Consider the following 24,655-nt stretch of genomic DNA (forward strand, 5'->3'; position numbering starts at 1 on the left):
CCTTCCCAGGGACACATTTATTTCTTAAGTATTCCTAAAATGTAAAACGCAAAAGTAAGATTATATATACAGAAACATATTTCCAAATTTAAGAGGTAGAATAAAGCCCCGCCTTTTTCAGAGCATCCACGCTGGTGCTGACTCACAGTTCGTACTTTACAAGTGGCAAAAACCATTTTTCCTTTTAACTCACGAAGCCTCCCTTCAGAACCTACTCAAGTTAGACAACTCAAGCCTAGGCGTTTTGCTTCTTAGAGGTGCAGCCCTTGCCCTGGCCACGCTTGCCCCGCCCACCTCTGCCTGGCTCCGGACAGAGCCTCTGCGGCATGGCCCCGCCCACACGCCCCGCCCCGCCTCCTACTGCGCACGTCCGCACTTGGACCCCGCTTTCCCCGCCCCTCCCAGTACGTGGCCCTGCCCTGTGGCATGGACCCGCCTACCGCTCTTCCGGTCCAGGGAGTTGCTCCCTCCCACGAGCCTCACCGTAAAGGAAGTGTTGCCGGCAAGTGGCTTCCGGTTGGCCCTGTAGGTTGGCTTCTTGGCCTGTGGCGCCCAACCCGAGTCAGTTTCACACCCGACCGGGGAGCAGCTGTGTTGACGTGGCTCCCGGAAGTGGGGTTGGGCGGGGGGGAGGATTTGGCGCGAGGCCGTCATGTTGTCGCAGGTGAGGGAGGGCGGCCGGGTTCCGGGAGCGGGTGCGATCGCTTGAATTGGGGCCGGGGGGTCTCGCCCAGTCCCCGAAGCTGTTGTGTCCGTGTGTCTGCCCACTGCCTGAGCTGGAGGAAGGGCCAGCTGGGTGGGCAGAAGTGCAGGGGCCCGGGCCAGGGGTCGCTGGAGGGTTCTGTGCGCTCCGGGGGTCGGGTGGACCGGGCACCCAGGAGGCGCAGAGCTGGGGATGCTGTGGGTCACCAGCGGGCGGGGAGCCCTGGCTGCAGGAAGCTCTCGGTGTGTGATGTCAGGGTAACCCTGCTCTCCGCAGCCCACCCGGATGAGGGGAGCGGCCTGCAGGCGTCGTCAGCTCTCTTGCCTGGACACTCAAGTGCAGGGCGGTCCTGTAGGGAGAGGAGAGTACCAGAGCCTTGGTTTCGAGTAGATGTCAGCACGCTGTTACACTGATAGTCACGATGGCTATCACGTCTGTGCCCGGAGGGATCGCTGTAGCCAGTTGGCTTTCGGCTAGACATTAGTAAACGTAATAGAGTATTTCCTTCCTTTTAAAAATTTACTGTGAACTCCCATTTAGATTATGTATTTCTCTTTTTGTTTTTACAAGTAATTTCCTGCGGGATTACCATGGCTCAGGCAAATGCTCCAGGTCCAGAACAGGAGTGAATAACATAGACAGGTTTCTTGCCCCTCATTGTGAGGTTGGGGTTGTGGTGTTGGGGTCCACAACGGGCGTGGGAAGGGGAGAGGTTAGGTTGGGGAACAACATATTTCTGGAACATAATAGCAAAGACATGGTAGTGACATACCAAGTGTCTGAGGATGAGACAACTAGAATTTGTGATCAGAAAAGTCTGCTGTGGGGAAATGTGGAGTGGAGAAAACCTGTTGGTAGTTTCAACTCAGCTCTCTGAAGGTGCCCCCAGATTGAAGGGAGCTGGGGAAAGACAACCATGTACTTGTAAGTCTGTGACCATGAACCTTGGATCAGCTCTTCCACCTGCTAGGCATTTGACATTTGGGTAGTCTCTGCCTTCCCTTCCCCAGGCAACCTTTGCATTAAAACTTTTCTGCAACTTTAAACGTTTATTCCCTTGTCTTTTTTTTTTTTTGGTCTGGTAGTCTTGCTGCCTGTTTCACTGAGATGCAGCCCACCAAAGGGATTTTCATACGACCCCCCTTCCTGTCTGCATCTTCGCTCATGGTCACCCGCACGCTCTTTTGTGGATTCTGTGGTGCTCCATTATTGAGTTGCAGCCAATCCACTGGCTTCACTTTTTTTTTTTTTTCCTTCACCCTCTCCAATTGATGATAATCATCTTGATTCAGCCTTCCAAGTGCTGGGATTACAGGCACCACGGGCCACACTTGTAATTTCTATTATCTGAAAAAAGTGAAGACTCCCCACATGACACCTCTGGTGTCTCCCCATTCATTGTTCCTGAAACTTTTGTGCATACTTGTATTTTAATTCTATCTCATCAGTTCTGGTTGGTAGTTCTCCCCACTTCCCCGCTGTTCTGTGTCTCAGGAGTTCACAGAAGAACCCAGTGGTCGTTAGTTTTCATCTTTTGAGCAGCATTCTTCAGTTGTTGAGGTGCGCTTTATTCATCTTCCAGGATCATCACTCTGGTGTGAAGGATTTTATATATTGATTAGAAAGACTGAATTGAAAGAAAGAATAGTTAGAAAATAATGGAACAAGTCCTAGAGGCAGGATAGTTTAGCCTCAGATAAGAAGAGAAAGCATTGCGAGGAGTCAAGGAAACAGGCTGCAGTCACGTGGTTTTCTGAGTTTCTCCCCCAATAACTTCCGTTTTCTCGGTGACTTGAGAGAGTAGCTTATGATAGACATCAGCTTTTAGGAGCTTCATCTGCTCCTTAGTGTTCTGTCAGGGCTCAGGCTGATGTTAGCTGATCATTAGATTGTCATGGAGAGCTGATTGTTTTCAGATGATTGGAGTTTCGGGGGAGGATCTGCAGGTGCCTCTTTTCCTAAGCTGTGAATCCCTGGTAATTGTAACTCATGATTTCACCTTCCATTTTGAGGATTGTGTGGGTTTGTATGTAGTAGGCACATAAGCACTGAATTTTATTTTTATCATAGATATTTAATTTCCTAACAGGACAGTAATGACGACACTGAAGATGTCTCACTGTTTGATGCAGAAGAGGAGACAACCAATAGACCAAGGAAATCCAAAATCAGGTACAAGGTTGAATTATAGTTGTGTTTCTGTCTATCTGTTCTGTCCACTGTTGGTGTCAGCTGATGGGATTTGGGTTGACTTTTTTGTTTGTTTGTTTGTTTGTTTGTTTTGACATAGACTCACCATGTAGTCTTGGCTGTGCTTACCTGGGCTCAGAGATATGCCTGCCTCTTCCTTCCTAGTGTGGGGATTAAAGGTGTGTGCTACCACACCCAGCTCTGTGTCCCACTTTTGGATATGAGAAAACATCTGACAAAACGGAAGAGGAAAAAAAAAACCCTTTATGTTAAGTGTATTGGGAGGTTTCAATGTATGGGCACTGTTTTTGTCTGGCTCTGCTTCTGGGCCCATGGTGATGCAGGACATTTTGACACAAGGGAGTAGTGGAGAAAAGCTCACCTCATGGCAGACTAGAAACAGAACCGTAACCTGCCCTAAGTGACCCACTCCATCTAGATAGGCCACTTCCTAAGGTTTCCAGCACCTCCCACACCAGTATGCCATCTCGGGAGTTGGTCTTCAAAAGGAGCCCATGGGGGTATCCAAGGCAGAGTAGGTTAGGTGTGCCTGTGACTTAAATGTTGAGACAGAGACAGAGGTAACTTGAGACTTCGTTAGGAGTAGTTGGTATGTAGAATTTTGTTCACACTGAGCTTTCAAATTAGCAAACTTGAAAAATGAGTTATTTGGACACTGATGTTTTAAAGTCTGTTTTGACTGCTGCTTTATGAGAATGCACCATTTCTATAGGGGTGTGGTTTAGCTCAATGGTAGAACTTAAAGCCCTGGGTTCAGTTCTCAGTTAAAAAAAAAGACAAAAAATCACAAAAACTAAGGAAACTATAATTTCTGTAGATACATTTTGATTTCTTTTGTAAATTTCAGAATTATATCTTATATAAGTAATAAAATTAAATGTACTTCTAAATATATTTTCTAAAGAAACTCACTTAATAAAGTAAAATTCTACTTGAACCTTGAAAACACTGTGCTAAGTGAAAGGTACTGTTCACAGGAGACGAAGTATTATGTGATTTTATTTACACAGAATGCCCATAACGAGTAAATCTACAGAGACAGAAAGATGATTGGTTGCTTGGGGCTGGAAGGGTTGGGAACAAAAGAGGGATGATTGCCAATGGCTATAGACTTACTTTTTGAAGTAATAAAATGTTGTAAAATTGATTATGGTGATGGTCATTATATTAAAAAATGTTAATTTGTAGAAAAGTTATGTGATATTTGAATCATATGTCAATAAAGCTGTTTTACAAAAAGCATACATACATATATGATAATGCATGCATGTAATCTCAGAGGTGAGGACTGGAAGATTATGAATTTGAGAGCAGCCTAAGCTACCTAGTGAGACCCTATCTTAAAAAAAGGAGGAGGAAAAAAAGGAAGGAGGAGGAGGAGGAAAGGAAGGGACAGAACTCCCTATGGTGACTTTGACTTAATGCTAGAAGCGATTTCTCAGTCTGGGGCTCTTGTGACATGATTAGATAATCTAAGCTGGTATGACTCTGGTTAGGTGCTTTGAAAGTTTATGCTCAATGAAGTATCAGAGTCAGCCATGTAATATATTTTCTTGTGACAATAGAACCTAGCTAAATGGTGGGAACTTAAGACAGAGGTAAGCTGTTTGCTTTCTCCTTCCCGGACACCCCTTGTTTCATGGTTATGGGTCTGCTGGCTCTCGCGGTAAAATGTGATGCTGTCTACGGTGTCTTGATTTTCAGACACCCCGTGGCGTCCTTCTTCCATCTGTTCTTCCGAGTCAGCGCGGTTGTTGTCTACCTCCTCTGTGAGCTGCTCAGCACCAGCTTCATTGCCTGTATGGTGACGATTATCTTGTTGCTGTCATGTGACTTTTGGGCAGTGAAGGTAGGCTCTATTGTTGTAATCTTAAAATTGTATTTAATATGAATTCAAGTAATGAATAAATTGAAAGAAACAGGACAGCATTTTGGAATGGTGTTAATTTATCTGTTACTTTAGGCCTGCCTTGTGTTAAAGTGCAGGTGTATTTGATCACATGAACACTGCTCAGTAGTGGTGCCATATGCCAAGCTACAAAATATCACTGGAAGCCATAGAATCTACATATTTTATCCCAGTGTCATTTATGAATAGTCTGGGTATAATTTCTATGTAAAGTTCCAATATAGTTTGTTTACAAATGTCTAGGAAGTGTCTTTTTTTTTTTTTTTTTTTTTTTTGCAAAAACCACAGGGTATTTGGGATCAATCTTTCTCAACCAGGGGCAAGTTTATTTTTCTGGTATTTTTTGTTTGTTTTGTTTTGTTTTCCTCTGAGCTCTGGCTGTCCTGGAACTCACTCTGTAGACCAGTCTGGTCTGAACTCAGAGATCTACCTGCCTCTGCCTCCCAAGCTCTGGATTAAAGGTGTGCACCATCCTCACCCAAAAAGTTGGTTTTTTTGTTTGTTTGTGTTTATTAGTTGTGGACATTTTTCAATGTCTGAAGCATTTTTGATGCTTCCAGGTGGGATTGGAAGTAAGGGCACATTTGTTTTAACAGTAAATATTCTACTTTTTTTTTTTTTTTTTTTTTTTTTTTTTTTTTTTTTTTTTTTTTTTTTTTGATTTTTCGAGACAGGGTTTCTCTGTGTAGCTTTGCGCCTTTCCTGGGACTCACTTGGTAGCCCAGGCTGGCCTCGAACTCACAGAGATCCGCCTGGCTCTGCCTCCCGAGTGCTGGGATTAAAGGCGTGCGCCACCACCGCCCGGCAATATTCTACTTTTAAGGAAATAAATATTGGTTAAATTCTGAGATTGGGTCAAAAACAAATAAATTTTGACTGAAAAGGTGAAACTGAAACAGTGACATTAGATAAAATAAAAGTAGCAGAGATAGCATCAGACCAATTTAAACACAAAGAAATGTAGCATGCTCCCAAATCATGACATGGAGACTTATTATTAGTTATAAATGCTCAGCCTTAGCTTAGGCTTGTTTCTGGCTAGCTTTTTAAACTTATATTAGCCCTTTTCTATTCATCTACGTTTTGCCTCAGGGCCTTTCACTTTTCTTTCCTTCTGTATGTCCTACCTCCCTGCTTACTCTGTGTCTGGCTGGTGGTGTCTTTCTCTCTTTCTCCCTCGTTCTCTCTCCTCCTACTTATTCTCTCTGCCCACCAGCCTCACCTATCCCTCTACTGTCTAGCTTTTGGCCAGTCAGCTTTTTATTAGACCAGTCAGGTGCCTTAGGCAGGCAAGACTACACATCTTTACATCATTAAACAAATGCAGCATAAACAATGTAATACATCTTTACATGGTTAAACAAATGCAACACACCTTTACATAGTTAAAACAATAGTCTACAACAAAGAAACTTGGCAGTGTAAGATTAGAAGCAATAGGGGCCTGGGACAGGTATGGTATTACATACCTGTAATCTTAGCACTTGGGAGGCAGGAGCAGAAGGATCACAAACTCAAGGCCAGACTGATCTACATAGTAAGTTCTAAGTCAGCGAGAGCTATGATATGATACCCTGTACTGGCTAGTTTTATGTCAACTTGACACAAGATAGAGTCATCAGAGAGGAGGGAGCCTCAGTTGGGAAAATACTTCTAAAATATTGGTCTGTAGGCAAGCCTATGGGCATTTTCTTAATTAGTAGTTTATCAGTGAGGGCCCAGCCCATTATGTGTGATGCCTTCCCTGGTCTAGTGGTCCTGGGTTCTCTAAGAAAGCAGGCTGAGCCAGTCATGAGGAGCAAGCCAGTAAGCAGTACCCATCTGCATCAGCTCCTGCCTCCAGGTTCCTGCCCTGACTTCCTTAGATAATGAACTGTGATGTGGAAGTGTAAGCTGAATAAAACCCCTTCCTCCTCAGGTTGCTTTGGTCATGGTGTTTCATCACAACAATAGTAACCCTAACTAAGACTGACCCCATCTTAAATATTAAAAATAGGAAGAAGGAAGGGAAGACCTAGGAAGCAGTTAGAGATTGAGAGGAAGGATAGGTGCTCCATCTCGGGGAGAAGAAAGAATAGGGCTTCTGGGTGTGCCTGGTGCTTATCCTGTAAGTGCCGTGCATCCTGGCCTTGGCATGGCCACTTTGTTTAGTCTTTAGCTAGGACTGGTACACAGGGGTTAACTGGCTGTCCTAGGGGAAAGCTGAAGAATTTTGTGAAATAGTACACTAAGATGGGATTTATAATGCTTTAAGTAATGCTTAAAAATGTGTGTTAATTCATGTTAATCTTTCCCAGAATGTCACTGGTAGACTAATGGTTGGCCTACGCTGGTGGAATCATATTGATGAGGATGGGAAGAGCCACTGGGTGTTTGAGTCCCGAAAGGTAAACTGCTAAAGACTGTGCAGGTTCTTTTGAGTACTGAAGGAGGAGTCAAGGTTGACAGCACTACTGCAGGTCTCCTGCCTTGTTAGACCTAAGTCAGACAGCCTCCAAAGCACATGCTTCCGCTGCTTCTGGCCGGCAGCAGGCATCCACAGGCCAGAATCCTAGGAGCAGGGCAAGCTAAGCTGCCGGTCTGCCTGCTGATCGAGCCTTCCGGGCGATCTCCGGCTTTGTCGCCTTGCTGGCCGTCATCTTGGATCCTTCTGTGTTCAGCAGACACTTCCATATCTTTGTCTGTCTTTGTTCCCATTGTCATTTCCTATTTGTTGGGAAGATTGCAGCTGGGTACAGGGTCAGAATGATCGGTCTATTCTTTAAGCGGGTGGCCTCAGGAACCGTGGAGAGCCTGTTTGTTTTGGATCACCCTTCTTCCTAATAGTGAACATTCCATTTCCTTGTGGAAATTTTTTGGAAGACAGAGGATAAAAATCTTGTCAACACTACCAGTTAAATTGCTTGCCCTCTGCTTGGAAGAGCCTTTCTGAGTAATACTTCTCAGAAAGCAGCACTGTGCTCAGTGAGCTTGTGTTCTGACATCAAATCTGCCATGGAAACAACTCATCACCGTCGTTAATTCCTGGCTTTTGCTGAGGCATGAAATCTCCTAGATGACTCTTTGATTTCCTTAACTCTTACCTAGAAAGGTTCATGCAAAGCTTTCTCGTGAATAAACAGGTCTTGTCTTCCTGTTCTGCCGCAAACATGCAGCAAAGTACAAGAATCCATTCATTAAGGTTGAGGGGGGGCGGCGTGGAGCCCCTAGTTTGTGGTTTGGGTTCCAACTTGGGATGTGGATCGTCTCTATTAATCTTTGAATTAGAGCACAATGTGTTTCCTGTTTAAAAGGAACCTTTTATTAGTAAATGTGATACTAGTCATTGAATTGACTTTTGTACTGTTTGTTTCTGTAGTCAACTCCTGAAGACAACAAAACTGTTTCTGAGGCTGAGTCAAGAATCTTCTGGTTAGGCCTCATTGCCTGTCCAATCCTGTGGGTGATCTTTGCCTTCAGCGCGCTCTTCTCCTTCAGAGTGAAGTGGCTGGTGAGTATCCAAGTCCGAGGGTGACTGCCGTTGTTCAGCATCTGACCTGTGCATCAGACCTGTCCTGACTGGGCCGCCTCATCTTGTGTTTCTGAGTTCCAGTCCCCAACTCTGTTTTCCCTTGAGTACCTGGGCACAGCCATTTGCCAGTTTCTGTGGTATCAGTGGTTGTTGCGGTCTTTTAAGGAAACTGTGGTTGGTAATCTCTTCTGCTTACTCATTGCTGGGCTAGTAAATCACCCCAGACCGCAGGAGCTTAGAACAACTGTCGACTGTGTGTTGGCCTCACAGTGATTGGCTCATGGCTGAATCACTGGTTGAACTCACTGTCCCTGTCGCTGTCCCTCACCATGCTCAAGGGAATGGAAGTTGGGGTCTCTTTTCTGGGAAGCAGGAGGTTGTGGAAGAGCATATGAAGCAGAAATATAGTTGCTGCTGTGTTTGAAAGATGAGAGTCTTGTCGCTGTAACAGTTGAGTTTATTGCACGTGATGCACACTGGCTTCATGTATGGTGACCTTAATTAGATCCCAGTTTCTCAGGCTTTCTATCTCCTGCCCCTGTTTTGCTGTGAAAACTTGGTTTTGTGTGCACACTAATACTTTCCTGTTAGGATGTGGAGTGCTGTTTGTTTTTAAAGAGTAGTCATCTTCATATATTTGTATCATAATCTCCTTTCACAAATTAGGAGATGCATTCAGTGTGTATGGATTTGCTGCTGTGGCAGAGGAGACAGCCATTATGGATCTCATTTGTTGATCTTGGTTGGTTGTCTTAATTTAGGTGTAGTACTTTTCTTTATTACTCTGAATGCTATACTTAGATGTCTTTACTGACTTAAAGACTTGATGTGGATGAAAAGAAACATTCCTGTGTCCCTGTATTTTTTCCGTTTTTGTTTGTTCTTATGTTATTTTGTTTGATAGGATTGATAATAATTACCCTTGGAAATACTTTCTGATTCTTTGGTCTTGATCTGCTTGTGGGTATGCATGTGTTTGTGTGAGGGTAGCACATGGGTGTGTGTACACGTGCGTGTGGAAGATAGGGCACAACCTCAGGTGGCCGTTTTGTTTTTCACCTGGGGTTGCAGCTTGGAGCTCACTGAGTAGGCCTGGCAGGCCAGTGAGCCCTAGGCTCTGCCAGGCTCAGCTCTCAGCACTGGACTGCAGGTGTGTGCCACCGCATGGGGTTTGAACTCAGCTCCTTATGTGTGCTTGGCGAGCGCTTTCCTGACTGTTTTTCATGCATCGATTCACACATCATTTTATTGCAGCTTTTTGTGTTGCTTGGTTGGCTGCATTATACTGTGGGGTGAAATTTTAAAAAATAACTTGTGGGTTTATTCTCCTTTAACTTTTTACGCCAAAGAATATGTCTCTGACTTCTCTTGAAGGATGACTTGATTATGTTACTCCAGCTTGTTTTAAGCTAATGAGTCTTCAAGAAAAAAACAAAAACAAAAAAACCTAACCTCCATGTGAATAATGAGTCATTTTTTTTCTTTGATGGTCTCTCTCTTTCTCTCTCTCTCTCCTCCTTCCCTCCTCCTCTTCTCCGTCTCCCCCAATGTTAAAGCATGTAGGCAGGATGTATCTGCATTGATTGTCTATCAGCCTTTCTGGTACCCTGTGCCCATTCACTGGGCAAGATTATGTTTTGCTTTAACAGGAAAAATTGGCTTTTGTTAAACCTTTAAATTTAAATTTATTATTCTGTTTTTGAGATCGTCTAATTCTGAGATACCACTTGTCTGTGTCTCGGGTCATTTTTTTTTTTTTTTTTTTTTTTTTTGGTTTTTCGAGACAGGGTTTCTCTGTGTAGCTTTGCGCCTTTCCTAGAACTCACTCTGTAGCCCAGGCTGGCCTCGAACTCACAGAGATCCGCCTGCCTCTGCCTCCCAAGTGCTGGGATTACAGGCGTGCGCCACCACCGCCCGGCTCGGGTCATTTATATGTGTTTTCATCACTGTCTTCTGCTTGTTCTACTCTTCCATTTTTTTCTGTTTATTTGATCAGCAAATGTTTTAAGAGTTCTCAGTCTGTCAGCTCCTTGGGGAGCTGAACAGAACAATTAGACGAGCCAGGTGACTGTCCTGCAGAGAGAGCTCTGTTGTAGTGGAGTGATTGACAGGCACTAAGAAGTGGACTTGGGGGTGCTCCATGACGATGTCGGGAGTGGTGGAAAGGGCAGCTCAGCCGACTAGGGCCGCAGAGACGTGGGTGCCTCCTGACTGTCAGCCTATCTCCTGCTCTTAGCTCACTGCATGGGCCTTGACTCTCGGCTTCAGGTCTTCCCGCGTGACTTCTGCCCTGTCTTTGGCAGGGTGCTTCTTTGTTGTCTTCTGCCGTGGTTTTGTGGAGCGGCTTTCCTTTGTCCCTGTCCATGTTACTGTCGCTCCCACAGGCGGCTCTTGTTAGACCATCTTGTCTGGGCTGCTGTCCCATAAGGAATTGTTCTTGATGCCTTCCCTGCATTTACTGAGGCTCACGGTCACTGCCACCAGGCGGAGTTGGAGTGCTGTGATTGGTGGTCTGCACACCCAGGTGTGAGGAGGAGCGCAGCCAGGCTCCAGTGCCTTGACTGGCTTATGTGGGTCTTGCCTTCTCCCAGGGAGTGGCATTTCTGTCTTCTGGTTGGCTGTGGACACTTGTCTGAGCCTCTGGTCTTGCCATGGTCTCAGCTCCGGGGGAGTCAGTCCAGTCTTGCATTTCTGCATCTTTCCTTACAGCTATGCATGTCTTTGGCCTTGTGCTTCTCTGTGAGTTGTGAGGTGGCAGTTTTTAGTTTGTTTCCCTTGGAACTTCTTGCAGAGTGGCACTCGACTGGCCCTTTCTCTGACCAGCAGCTCTCCTCTGTGTTTGCTGGCTTATTTGCTCAGGTGGGAAAGTGCTTGCTGCTCAAGCCTGAGGACCTGAGGCAGACCTCGAGCTTCCTCATAAAAGGCTGGGGCAGCAGTGCACACCTGTAATCCCGGTATTGGGGAGGCAGAGACAGGAGGATCCCTGGGGCTTACTGCCCAGCCAGTCTAGACAACTTAGCAAATTCTGGATTCGGTGAGAGACTATGTTTAGAATAAGGTGTAGAATGAGTGAGAAACTACCCAGTGTTGACATAAGTCTTTACATGCATGTGTACACACACAGATACACACAGACACATGAACATTACTTACATGCACTACACACACACACACACACACACACACACACACACACACACACACATACACACAGAGACTGAATTATAATAATTTTAAAATCCTACTTGTTGCCAGGCGGTGGTGTCACACGCCTTTAATCCCAGCACTCGGGAGGCAGAGGCAGGTGGATCTCTGTGAGTTCGGGGCCAGCCTGGGCTACCAAGTGAGTTCCAGGAAAGGCGTAAAGCTACACAGAGAAACCCTGTCTCGAAAAACCAAAATAAATAAATAAATAAATAAAAAAATCCTACTTGTTCTCAGGGGGAGGGAGATTGTGCTATGACTTCACTGCCCACCCTCAGCTTACTAATATGTTTTAAAATGTGCTTTCATTTATTTAATATTTAATACTTGAAGTTGATGCTTCAGCAGGATCCATGCTCCATCTGCAAGTGGACTTGCCCCATGGCATGCTGGTATGCATGCTTAATGCCCAGGAGCATCCCAGTGTGACCTTGGGAAGTTGCTGGAGGCACGCCTCCCTCTGGGTGCCTCCCTCCTTCCTCTGCTCCTTTTGCGAGCGTTTGAGCCAGCTCTTCAGTTAAACGTTTCGGTCTTCCTTGAAGGCAGTCATTCAGCCTGTCACGGGTTGAGGAGAGTGTGATTCGGAGACCAGCGCCCTGTCCAGCTGTTTTGTTTCCACAGAGATAAGTGTTTCCTGCACGTGCTTGTTGAGAGTAGGATTGTGGAGCAGGGCTGGCCCGCTCGATTTCAGGCCCGCCCAGCCCAAGTCTGTGCTTGTGCACGGCTGGTGACGCCCAGCTCGGCCTGTTTGTGTGCGTGCTGCCTGTGGCTGCTTTGAGACTGAAAGTGGTAGAATTGAGAAACGGACCTTGATTTACGGCCCATGGGATCTAAACGGTCGTGTTGTTTCCACAGTTGTTTGTTGATTTTTGTAGGGTATTTAGTTGCAGGACATCCTCTTGGTAGTTAATTCGTTTGTAATCATGTTTAAAGAGTGGTCACGAGTCTCCTCTCTCAGTTCTAGGTTTCTGGGGTGTCCCCAGGGCCAAGCAGCTTTGCACATTGTGTTCCTTCTGCCGTGGGAGAGCAGCTTGTCCCCTGTCCATAAACCAGTGACAGGTTGTAGCTTGAGTTTTCCTGCCTTGCCCACAGTCAGGATAAATCTCTGTCACCCGCCAGTCCCACAGCCGCTCAGACCCAACCAAGTAAACACAGAGACTTATATTGCTTACAAACTGTATGGCCGTGGCAGGCTTCTTATTAACTATTCTTATATCTTAAAGTAACGCATTTCTACAAATCTATACCTCGCCACATGGCTGGTGGCTTATCGGCGTCTTCACATGCTGCTGGTCATGGCGGCAGCTGCAGTGTCTCTGGTCATGGCGGCGGCTGCAGCCAGTCCTTCTGCCTTCCTGTCCTTTTATTTCTCCTCTCTGTTAGTCCCGCCTATCCTTCCTGCCTAGCCACAGCCGATCAGGTTTTATTTATTGACCAATCAGAACAACTTGACATACAGACCATCCCCCAGCACAGCCAAGTGCAGACCATCTCAAACACCTGCACTCAGGCCCATGGTCCTAATCATCCTCTATACGGACCTGCTGGGTAACGCCACAAAGAACCCAAGAAGGGCTCCCACAGGACATACAGAACATCCCACAGCAACAGGTGCTCCTCAGTGTGCTGTGTAGACACCCCTGATCTGCTCAGTGGGCCCGACTTGAGAGAGACGGAATATGACAGTGGATGTGGATAGTGTAGTGGTTGGAATGAGATGTGTCCCTACAGTTTCAGGCATTTGACTGCTTAGTGTCCAGTCGGTGTTTGCCATTTGCCAGGGCTTCCGAGTTGTGAGCTTGCTGGAGGAAGTGTGTCGCTGGGCAGGCTCGGAGCACTTAAAGGCCTCCCTCCTCCCGCCTTGTTGTCTGCTTTGTGGTTTAAGATGTGAGTATTCGGTGTATGTTACAGCTGCCATGCCTGCCCGAGCCCCTGCCCCGCCGTTATGCACTCTAACCCTCTGGAACCATAGCGGAAATAAACTCTATTTGTTTTCTTGGTCATGGTGTTTTATCACAGCAACAGAAAAGTAACTAAAACAAACATGAATGAAAAGGACGATGCTCGGTGAATGATCTGGTGCCTTCCACAGAGTAGTGTCGGTGAGGTCCCTTCTGCAGGCTAAGGAGTCTCGTTGGTTCAACCCCTGACTTCCAGCTCTTCCTTTTCTCACCACAGTCTACCTGGTCTCATTTAATGGCACAGAGAAAAGTCAGTTTTGGGCTAGTAACTTGATTGTTTCCCCTCTCCCAGGCTGTGGTGATCATGGGTGTGGTGCTGCAAGGTGCCAACCTATACGGTTATATCCGCTGTAAAGTGGGCAGTAAGAAGAACTTAACCAGCATGGCTACCTCATACCTTGGAAAGCAGTTTCTAAGACAAGTAAGCATGTTTTTGATATGATCTCTGACTGACACAATACTGTCTGACTCCTGGAGGGTTTACTTTCTTTTTCTATTTTCTTTTCCTTTTTTTTTTTTTTTTTGGTTTTTCGAGACAGGGTTTCTCTGTGTAGCTTTGCGCCTTTCCTGGAACTCACTTGGTAGCCCAGGCTGGCCCCGAACTCACAGAGATCCTCGTGCCTCTGCCTCCCGAGTGCTGGGATTAAAGGCGTGCACCACCACCTCCCGTACTTTCTTAACAAGTGCTTGTTTTTAAATTACTTTTGATTTTTTGCTTCTGTGTCTGTATACTACATGTGTGCAGTGCCCCAGAGAGGCCAGAAGAGGGTGTTGATCAGACCCCCCTGAAGCTGGTGTTAGAGATGGGTGTGAGCTGCCATGTGGGTGCTGGGAACTGAACACCATGTCCTCTGGAAGAGCGGCTAGTACTTTTAACCACTGGGCTGTCTATGCAGCCCACCTCGCTGTAAGTTACATGATTATTTAGGCATGAGATAATGACAGGGATGTCTTATTTGCTCTTTGGAGGCTTTTAAGACATTTCAAAAATGTATAATTTGTTTTTAAAATTATTTTAAAACTAAGAGAAATAAACTATCATTGACAATCACTCATATCTCATAGATTATCTCAAGTTCAATTACTTTTCATTAATTACAATTGCTTTAAATGAAAGTTCTTGAAGAGTGTACATTGCATGACTTCAGGATTTATAAGCACAAACAAGTTGAAGAGGCTTTATCATTAGTGTTGCTTTAAAATACTTCGATTCCCCTCCCACACACACTCAGAACACGGGGTTTATTTATTTATTTTTGGCATTGTCTTTATTTTAATTTGTATGTGTATGAGTATTTTGCCTGCATGTGTGTCTATGCACCACATTTGTGCTTGGTGCCTGCAGAAGCTAGCTGAGGGCATTGGATGGTTGTGAGCCACCATGTGGGTGCTAGGAATCGAACCCTGGCTCATTGAGTCATCTTTTCAGCCCCCTTATAGCTCTCCAAATGATGGTTGAAATCGAGGTTTACAGTGGGATAATGAAGTAGTTATGGTTACAGGTTTGGTTAAATGTCTTGGAAAAGTCTGCCAGGTCTCAGTGAATCCCCTCAGTGAGGTTTAGCTTAGTAGCAATGTTAGAGAGGACAGTGGATCTCAAACTCCAGCACGTCACAGCAGACAGCTCAGGATGATTGCGTTTCTCCTGGGAGGCTTCCTATTCAGCAGATGTGGGCATGGTGTCATGCTTTGCATTTCTGACAAATTGTATTGAGAGCCTCTGGTAACGAAAGTCCATGAGAGTATACAGCAGTGACAACTAGTGTTCAGAAGTCAACCTATCAGAACTAAGGGTTTTGCTACAGGAAACCATCATGCAAGGCGTTATGGAATTACTGCCTTTTGAATGAACTGGCTGTCTCTTGTCGTAAACTTCTTGTACAATAACAGCTATGAGTCTCCCCATTTACCGTGCATCTCCATGTTAGTGTACATGTAATCTCATGATTGCATCTCAGTCTTGGGCACAACTTTCCCTATACATTTGGGGTAATTGGACAACTGCCCCAGCTGTGTTTATTTTTCATTAACATACATCTGGCCAGAGCCATTCTCTGGACAAAAGTATTTCAGATAAGATACCTTTTTCCAAGGACAAAACTGCACATAGATAAACATTAGCTCATCTCACTCACAGATAGAGAAAAGAACCACTAATAATCAAATCCTCAACCCCTTACCTTCACCCTGGGTTATTTACACAAGACCCTAACTTAAGAGATTTACTGCTCACATTCCTGGGATGAAGTTTTAGCCATTTGCTAGATACTGAGTTAAGGCAGTTACTTCCCACTGACCCAATAGCCAGGTGCTATTCCTAGATTTTCTCCTCAGCAATTACTCTGAGTGAAAGTGCTTTTACTAACCAAATACTACATGCTCTGACATAGGTCGCTTAGCCACCTAACATATGTCCCCCTCCCTATCAGAAAGCAGCTGCAGCTGGGATGAGTGGGAAAAGTGGCGCCAAAGACAGTTGACTTTCTTGTGACTTGTTGACCCCCAACATTCTACCTAGCCATTTCTAGATTATAGTTTGAGCACATAAATTCCCTAATTGATCTGAGCCTTTAGTTGACCCTACTGGAGAACTCCCCTTTAGTCACTCCCCTTTTGGGTTGTAATTGGAAGTTGACAATTAATTGCTTTATGAGTGGGTCCTCATCACCTCTCTCTGAGACCCTGAAAACTTCAAGCCTCGCATTACTTTGCCAAAGAATTACTGTGTGGGTATACATACTGGTTCTCTGAGAGCACTGGGAGAATTGATGGAGAAGAACAAAGATGAGGACGGAGATGGAAAGAACTAGATAGACATGAGAGAACAGTAGAAGGGACCGAGAGCAGGAGGGACTGAGAGGAGCTAAGTAAGAGAACAGGAAAGAAACTGCAGATAGAATTGCCATAGAAGAATAAAGTGAATGGACTAAAGAACTCAGGGTGCTTAGATTCATTGAATATCCCTCAGATTAGAATCCTCAGCTGGTTGATAGACTCTTTTGCGGACCCTGGGAGCAAACAATATAGGCTGGACCTAATATTGTTTGCGTTAAAATTGGTGTCTGAGAATCACACCGAGTCACTGAATTGAGAGGTGAAGTGACTTGCTCAAGAGTGGAGAGCCTGATGGCTGCCTCTGTTCCAGGAATTCACTCTTTTCTTCATTTTACTTCATGCTTTCCCGTTACAGGAGATAAGAAGTAGGAGAAAGAACCAGTCTTTCTAAATTACACTTGTTTATTGGTGTGTGTACACATACACAAATACATAGTGGTGGGGCATGTGTGTGCAAGGGCATGATATGGAGGTCAGAGGACAACTTTGGTTCTCTCCTTCCCCCATGTGGGTCATGGGGATCAAATTGAGATCATCCAGCACCTTTACATGCCAAACCATCTTACAGGGACATGTTTTTCACTGTTGGAGTTTTGCATGGTTCCATGCTATGGTCCATTTGTTGTATATGCTTTTAGTATTGTAGGATTTTCTTTCTTTCTTTTTTTTTTTTTAGACAATGTCTCACTATGTACCCTTGGCTGGCCTGGAACTTGCTATGTAGACCAAGCTAGCCTTGAACTCATAGAGATCTACCTGCTTCTACCTCCTGAGAGTTGGGATTAGTGACAGTGTCACTACACCTGTCTGTGATGGCTTTTAGTTTTAATGTATTAGTCTTTCCCCTTATGGTTTTCAGTGTTTTAAGTTGGGAGGGACTTTGCTATTGAACCTTGGGCCTGGTATGATATTAATGTTATATCTCATAAAATCTGGTGACACTTTGCTTAATACGATGAGCTGGACATCTGAGTGGATGATGGTTTTCTTCTACATTGTGTCCAAGTTCTAAGCATGAAAATAATAACAAGAAGGTGTTGAAAATCATGTCATATAGAAACTAGCACTGCTACAAATGCAGTATTTTCCTAGGTCTGGTACTTTGAGTTCCATGGTTATGTGAAGTGAAATAATGTTGATATTAAGAAGTTTTTTCCCTCTGTTGCAGAACGCTGGGGATGGTCAGACTTCATGAGTACAGATGGAGCCTGTGTGCCATGGACTCTGGGGACAATGGACAAGATTCTTAACGTTCAGAACTCAGTCTGTGTACAGAGTGGGGGGTTGTGTTAATTTCGTCACTTAAAAGCTTAATTTAAAAGAAGGACGCCTGGTTTCATCTTAAACCATATGAGGTTAGAAAGTATGGTGTTAACTGGAGGCAGAATCAGAGTTTGCTGATGGTGTATGTGTGTATAGACAGACCTGTGACAGCGACATGTCCTAAGATTGTGTGTCGTTCACGTGATGGATCTTTGCATTTTGATCCATAGAATGTAGGAAGAGGCCGCAGTCTGTCTTGCCTTTGTGTTTGCAGAATTTTTCTGTACGTTGTTCTTAGAGGTAAGTTTTGATTCAGTGCAAGGGTGAACATGTTAGTTTATGTATGAGTTAGAAACAGTTACTAATTTTAAATTGTTCTGTATGGTAAGATTCCTTATCTTAGACTTATGCAAGCAAGTAAAAGCCAAATTAGGATAGTTGTGTTAACTGATTTCTAAAATTTGGTTTTTACTTGGTAATAAGTAAAAGTCATTTATTCAAGGTCCATTTGACGGAAGTGGATATTTGTAGCTGTGTGGTGGACACCCGGGCTGCTGCTGCTGTGTTTCTTTTGTGGCCATAAGTCACTCTGGAACCATCTAAAATCTCTTAGTGGTTGATAGGTTAATAAAATATTACTTTTAATAAGAATATTATTCTTATGTAATAATGGGAGTAATTGTTTAACTACTTGGCATAATAAATGCCTATGAAACATTGTATGAATCTATTTTTTTCTTATTATAATGGGGATATTGTAAATCACACATTTGTATTAAGAATATTTCCTAAGACAAAGCAATATTCTATAGACTAAACCAAATGTAAACTATTGTAGGCAGCTGAATTCTTTTGTAGCTACTATAAATTTTGTTGGAATCTTTAGATTATGTTGTGAATACATTTGTCCATTGTTGACATTTTTAAAATGTCTTGTTTATTGAATAAGGGTCTTTACTAGACTGTAGCTTGGCAGGTGCATAATTTTATATTTATATAAAACTGCAGTTTACAAAGCATTAGATGTGTGGTCCTGTTTAATCATGGCATTTGTGACATCTTTGAGGAAAGTGACCTTCGGCTGTTGACGTGCTTAAGAAGATATACCACAGGAGCGTCTGTAGACTCTAAAGCAGGACAAGGCTGTTTGGGGAAGAAATACTTACTTCAAAGGCTGCTTCTTCCTTTGGATGCATTCATTGAGTGCTTGTTGGCCGTTCGGCTTCCCTCCATCTGTTGCGCCACCTGATGAGGCAGCTGGTAGTCAGTCACTAAAGATAGATTTGTACTTGATCAGGGGATTGGGAGGCTGACTGGATCTGTTAGGGTAACATGCTGTTGTTGAGCCTGGAATTCTAAACAAGTATGGATTTACTTTTGGACGATGCACATGGCCGCGTCTACCACTTGCCCCTCTTTAATTTTCTCCCTTCCCAGCTGGAGCATGGCAAACGATTCCTAAGTTTCATCAGTGAGACTTGGTGTGGCCATGGGACCAGGTTATGTCCAGTGAACACAGGACAAAGGGTGAAGTGAACACCTTCATTCTCTCCTCATTTTCATCGTTCTGTGATGTTTTGATGGCAGCAGATGTCTGCCTCCTCCTTAGGAGACCCCAATGACAAACTAAAGGGTGAATCCACCAGAGTCCAGTGTGGTGAACCAGTGAGGGTATTGGGCTCACATACACAGCATGCTTAACAAACCGCTGTACTTAATTGCATCACAGTGAAAAATGGCCTGGGAGAGATTGCGGGTAAGTGGTGTTTCTCTGTATCTTACCCATCAGCGTGGGTCCCGCTGAATGGAGTAGATGGTGCAGGAGGAATGAAATCATCGCCGTATCCCTCAGCCCTCGTGTCTGTTCTTTGACTCACATGTGAGTAAAGGGACGGGTGTGTGTGTGTAGGCGTGAAGTCACACTGACTGCACCACAGTGTGCGTCCTGCAGTCATTTGAACCTTGCACTCTCAAGTGCTTGGTGATGTTCTTGCATGAATTCTTTCACTTGCTTTTCCCACCACCCCAAGAGGGAGGACAGACCATTCTGTGCCATGTAACTTAAAAATTCACAACCAAGGGTAAGCAAAGTAAAATAATCCCCTGGAGGTTACTTGTAGAGACACAGTACTCACCAGTTCTCCATGTGTTGTTTCCCGGGCCCCTTAATTAGTGAGGTCACGTCATTGTGGCTAATGAAGTTGGGGTGAAAGTGAGTGCTGGGTGTGACTGAGTCTCCTGTCTTTTGTCCCTTATTGTGGCATCTAGTAGTACTCAAGGTGGTGGGGCCCCAGCCAGCTCTGGAGATGAGGGCAACAGAGTCCCTCTGCCTGCTCCAGTTGGGCCAGATTGCAAGTGAGAAATAAACCTGTGGATAATGAACCCATTGGCTTCCTGGTTAATTGACAAACACTGCATGGCAGAGCAGCCTGCTTCACCAGCACAGTGGCACAGCTAATAAGCTGTAGCCAGGAGACTTTAAAAATGCTCATTATTCTATTATTTGGTGTTGGCCTGCACACCTGTGGAGGACTGAGACAACCTGCAGGAGTTGGTTCTCTTCCACCCTGAGTGTCCTGTGGATCAAATTCAGGCCTTTCAGATTTGCAGTAAGCACCTCTACCCACTGAACCGACTTCCTGGCCCCAGAAAACATTTTCTAGAAACTCTTAGCTCAGTAACCATTTCATTGTTTGATGTTGTTTCCTATTGGAAAAAAAAAAAAAAAGTTGGAATCCTTGTCCCTTAGTGCAAGGCCACTGTTCAGGTGGGGCCACAAAGTCTTTCATGGCTGAGGCCGACCAGGTCCCATCTAAGTGGACAAGAAGCTTTGCATCTCCAGCCGTTGGTTGTCATTCACAGAGGTGGGGCCATGCTGCCTGGCCTTTCAGGTCTTTAAGAGAAATGGGGAATTTCTATGAAATCTGACCTTTAAATACATATACATTAAATTTAAAAGGGAGAAAACCACATGTGAAACCAAATTGCATATACTTACTTGCAGGTCAGATACAGCTGAGCTAACTTTGGCATAGTGTAATGATTTCAGAGCCTCACACTCATGGGACTCCCCCTGTGTCGAAGCCTGGCGGCATTAATAAAGCAGAGTGGCTCCTGTGAAAGCTGGGCTGCAGGGTCTCAGGCCACTGTCAGCCCTCGCCACAGTTTTCAAACAGCTGGGGTTTGGAAGGGAGGGAAAGCAGAGTTTATCCTGAGCTTCGAGGAGGACACTGATGATGGCCTGTCAAACTGGTCATTTCAGAGTAAAGCCCAGATTTTAATATTTTATTAGGAGAAATGAGAAACACTCCTTAAAGATCATTATTATGTCCTTAGTAAGAAAGGAAGAGGAAACATCTCCCCAATGCTTTTTAGAGGAGGGCATCACATGTAATTTCTTCCCTCCTAGGGGCACGGTCCCCATGCTTTTCCGACAGCCATAAGGCCACTGTTACTGCTGAAAAATGACACTTGTTTTTAAGTTTGGAAAGAGGGCTCAGAAATCACTGCTGACTTGGCTTCTACTTGATGAACACGGTGTCTGTCAGCAAGGCAGTCTGGGAAAACAGTCATTTAGTAGGCGTACCAGTGCCCTTAATGAGAGATCTGTTAATAAGGAGCCAGGGTAGCAGCGGCGACATGTGGCCATATTCCTCCTGTGGATCTTTATGTAGATGTCTGATGCTTCGTGGCTCTTAGCATTGTTCCTATAATGAAAAGTTCAAATAGCCTTTTATCCTGACTTTTTTTTTTAAAGGGACGCAGTTAATTCATTTGAGTCCAAGCTGGTTAGATGGTTCTGTGATGTGAAGGCTGCTTCCCTCTTTGTGTGCAAACCTTTGCTTTGACCTGGTTGAGGAGTTGGATTTGGACTCTGCAGTGGCTCTCAGGAGATGGTGCCCCCTGGACAGGGTAAGCTGCAGATGCTAGTTGCCTATAGGACAGTTTTGTACAACAATGAATTATGCATCATAACTTCTGAGTATTTATATACATGAGCTCCTGTTTATAATGAGAGGAGCTGAAGCTGACCTGGCCCTAATAGCTGGACTGCCATGTTCTCATTTTGACACTACACCGCTCCGTAGACCATCAGCCCTTAACAAGGCTACCTTGTCACTGATGGAGTAAGATGAGAAGAACAGCGCCTACTCAAAGAGCGTGGAGCCAGGGTGCTATGCAAACCGCCAACGGTGACTTGACTGCCCCGCTCCTAGCTCATGACTGATGCTGGTGTAGCACAGTCACAATTTTAGAGTGTCGCTCGGTTCTTCCTGCCTTCTAGATTAAAATGAACATCTTGGCCCAGAACGGCCCATGCTCTCTGAGGGCATCCAACCTGAGCAAAACTGATTCCTAGAGCCCTCCTCGGATCATAGTGGAGTTAAATGGGAGGAAATTCATGGGTGTGGGAATTAAAACACATTCTGCTAAATGACCAGTGAGGGGAAAAGCCACAGGAGGATTAGACTCGAAAAGAGGGCCTTAGCAAACCAACGCAGAGAAAGTACTGATAGCAGTGTGCTTCCGTGAAGGACAGAAAAACAGTCAAGACAAAGAAACCTAGCTAAATGGATCAATGGAGTTGATAGTCGTTAGCTAGACTGGTAAGGGCAAAAAGGGAAGACTAAGATTAAAATCAGCAGCAAAAGAGGCAGGCGGTGTCCCTGCTGACAGCGCTGAGTCCTGTGACTACTGAGTCCTGTGCACATCTGGATGGAGGGTGGAGCATGTGCATCTGCCGTGGGGTTAGCCTGAGACGTAACTAACCTCGTGCTTTCCCAGCCTGTGTCTCATCAGTTGTTCCCTTAGCATTCTTAGCAAGCAGGGGTGTTTGTGTTGTGTTAAATGTCATCGTGAAGACTGGATCCGCGTCTCCATCCTAGGTGAGACTCTCTGAAAATCATCGATGATTACAGAGAGGCAGGAGGTTGAGTCTTGTGTATTCACGTCTGCTGGGGATAGCTCATGAGGATTAAATGAGAGGAGCCCACAGGGATCACTGTTGGTGGTCGTGTAAGCAGAATGGGTGACCATCCTTCAGATGGCTAAAGGCCAGAGCTGGGGAAATCCAGCCCCTGGGTGAGTGGCTCCACTTGGGTTCTAATCTAACCCGGAACAAGGCACAGAGGCTCCAAATGGAGCGAAGCAGTCAGTTGTGGGGAAAGATGTGAATCTTAGTTTTTGGTTTGCTTAAAACAAGATAGCAATGGTAAAATGTGGACCACACACACAGCGTCTTGAGTTAATGAGTTGGGCAGCCTTCATGATGAGGTCCATGCACTCTGCTGCTAACACAAGCCCATGGAACACTTGGTAGGAGAAAAATGCTGAAGAAAACAGGAAGAAAGAAGATTGGTTGTAAAGCAAAGGCCTGCTGCCTAGAGGGATCGCTCAACTCTCTCCTGAGTTCTCAGAGGGTCAGAGCTAGGTTTTTGGCTTGGTGGTGTGGCACTTTGACATGAGGCACTCTGATTTGACTTTTTTCTTTTGAAGTTTAGTACAGAGCTCAGTCCCAATCAATGAATGGCCCCTGTAAAGATCTTGAGAGTTCCTGAGCTAGGAGCTGGTAGTTTACTGTGTTGTTCTCTTCTAATTAGCTTTACAGTTGAAACACATCCTGTTCTCTGTCTGTTCCCCGCAGCAGTTGAAACTTGGTGATGCTCTGGGGTAGCCTTTGCAGTTTTAAACCGCTCTAGGATACCTTTCTTGGTGGGCGGGTCCCTCTTTGTGTAACTTTCCTGTGGTCCACTAGATGGCAGTATACCAACATATGAATGCTGTACATGGACAGGCTCGGTACTGCAGCAGCCACTTGCTGGGTTTTCATGGGACATGACGAGATTCTAGTTTGCCTTCAAAGGAGGCAGGGCTAAATCCATCCCTCCTGTTCTCCACTTAATTGAAATCATTACTAAAGGATGGCTAGATGCTGAGTGCCTAAGCATAGTAACACACCAGCATGTAGTGTCTGAAGCCTAGCGAGGTGCTTCAGACAGGCTCAGGAACCTGTGTGGCTTGTGTCATCTTCCTGATCGTGTCAAGTCCTCAGCAGGAAAGTGAGAAGACTGGCTGGAGGGTCCGCAGCTTTCCCAGGGTCACGTAAGTAGAGACAGGTGAAGCTGGGACTTGCAGAAGGTCAGGGAGAGGTGACTTAGCTGGGAAGTTTAGGAAATGCTGGCTTGGAGGCCGGCATCACCACCAAGCAGAATGGAACCTTGGGACTGAGCCAAGGCTACAAAGTTAAAAGACAGCTCTGTTATCAGAGCAGAAAGTGTAACAATGTATGGTGTCTGTAACAAAAGTGTTAAGAAATATTTCCAGTGCTAAGGAGCATGAAGATGCATGGACAGAGCTGAGGGTTAAATGCAGGCGTCCTGTTTACCAGCCACGTGTTCATGAACCAAACACTTACCTCTTTGACCCTCTGCCAGTGACTGTAGGAGGGAGATAGCTGTTTGCATTTTACAGTGGGGGGGGGCAGGCTTAGAGATGGAGGACATGATGAAAAGCCAAAGAGCGGCTAGAGTAGATGGATCTAAGATTCGTGTCTGAACAAATCTGCCCTAGGCTTACACTGTTAAGCACTACATACAAGATCTCCTCAACCTATAGCACCCAGGACCTGCCTGTGCAGTCTCCTCACATTAGTCAGAATTCCCCAGAGAAACACGTGTGTGAACCCGAAGAGGTTTTGATCAAGGGTTTGACATTAATGATTATGGAAATGGACAATATCAAAGCCTGTAGGATGGGTGGTAGGCCGGCCTTAGGAACTTGCTTGTTGTAGCCTCAAGGACAGCTTTCCCTCAGGAAAAGAAATCTCTTGCCTTTAAGGCCTTCAGCTGGCCAGACCTACCCATACATTGGGGTAAAGACAGGTTTTCATTCTGTAGCCCAGGCTGGCCTTGAGTTGGTGCAAGCCTGCCTTAGCCTCCTAAGTTCTAGGATTACAGGTATGAAGTACTGTACCCTGCGGGGGTGGGGTGGGGGGTGGGAGTCCTCTTTCCCTCTCTTGCCTGTCAGCCATCAGCCTGGGAGGGGAAAGAGGCAGAAGG

At 45.2% G+C, this 24,655-nt stretch overlaps 1 protein-coding gene across 3 annotated transcripts; it reads left to right on the forward strand.

Annotated features, from left to right (window-relative positions):
* The first annotated feature begins 419 nt into the window (after window positions 1-419).
* On the forward strand, window positions 420-18,619 carry LOC114693107 (Golgi apparatus membrane protein TVP23 homolog B). Of its 3 annotated transcripts, none has more exons than XM_037200674.1 (7): window positions 420-525; window positions 2,793-2,875; window positions 4,619-4,763; window positions 7,121-7,210; window positions 8,182-8,313; window positions 13,792-13,920; window positions 17,503-18,619. In XM_037200674.1, exons 1-7 carry the CDS (start codon window positions 427-429, stop codon window positions 17,527-17,529), a joined length of 705 nt encoding a protein of 234 aa, XP_037056569.1. In that variant the 5' UTR covers window positions 420-426; the 3' UTR covers window positions 17,530-18,619. The 3 variants fall into 3 exon arrangements, with proteins under 3 accessions (XP_037056569.1, XP_037056570.1, XP_028725165.1); XM_028869332.2 differs by lacking the exon at window positions 420-525 and adding an exon at window positions 543-664; XM_037200675.1 differs by lacking the exon at window positions 13,792-13,920.
* Window positions 18,620-24,655: the final 6,036 nt, after the last annotated feature.

This window comes from Peromyscus leucopus, chromosome 8b (assembly GCF_004664715.2).
Source record: "Peromyscus leucopus breed LL Stock chromosome 8b, UCI_PerLeu_2.1, whole genome shotgun sequence".
Lineage (NCBI taxonomy): Eukaryota > Metazoa > Chordata > Mammalia > Rodentia > Cricetidae > Peromyscus > Peromyscus leucopus.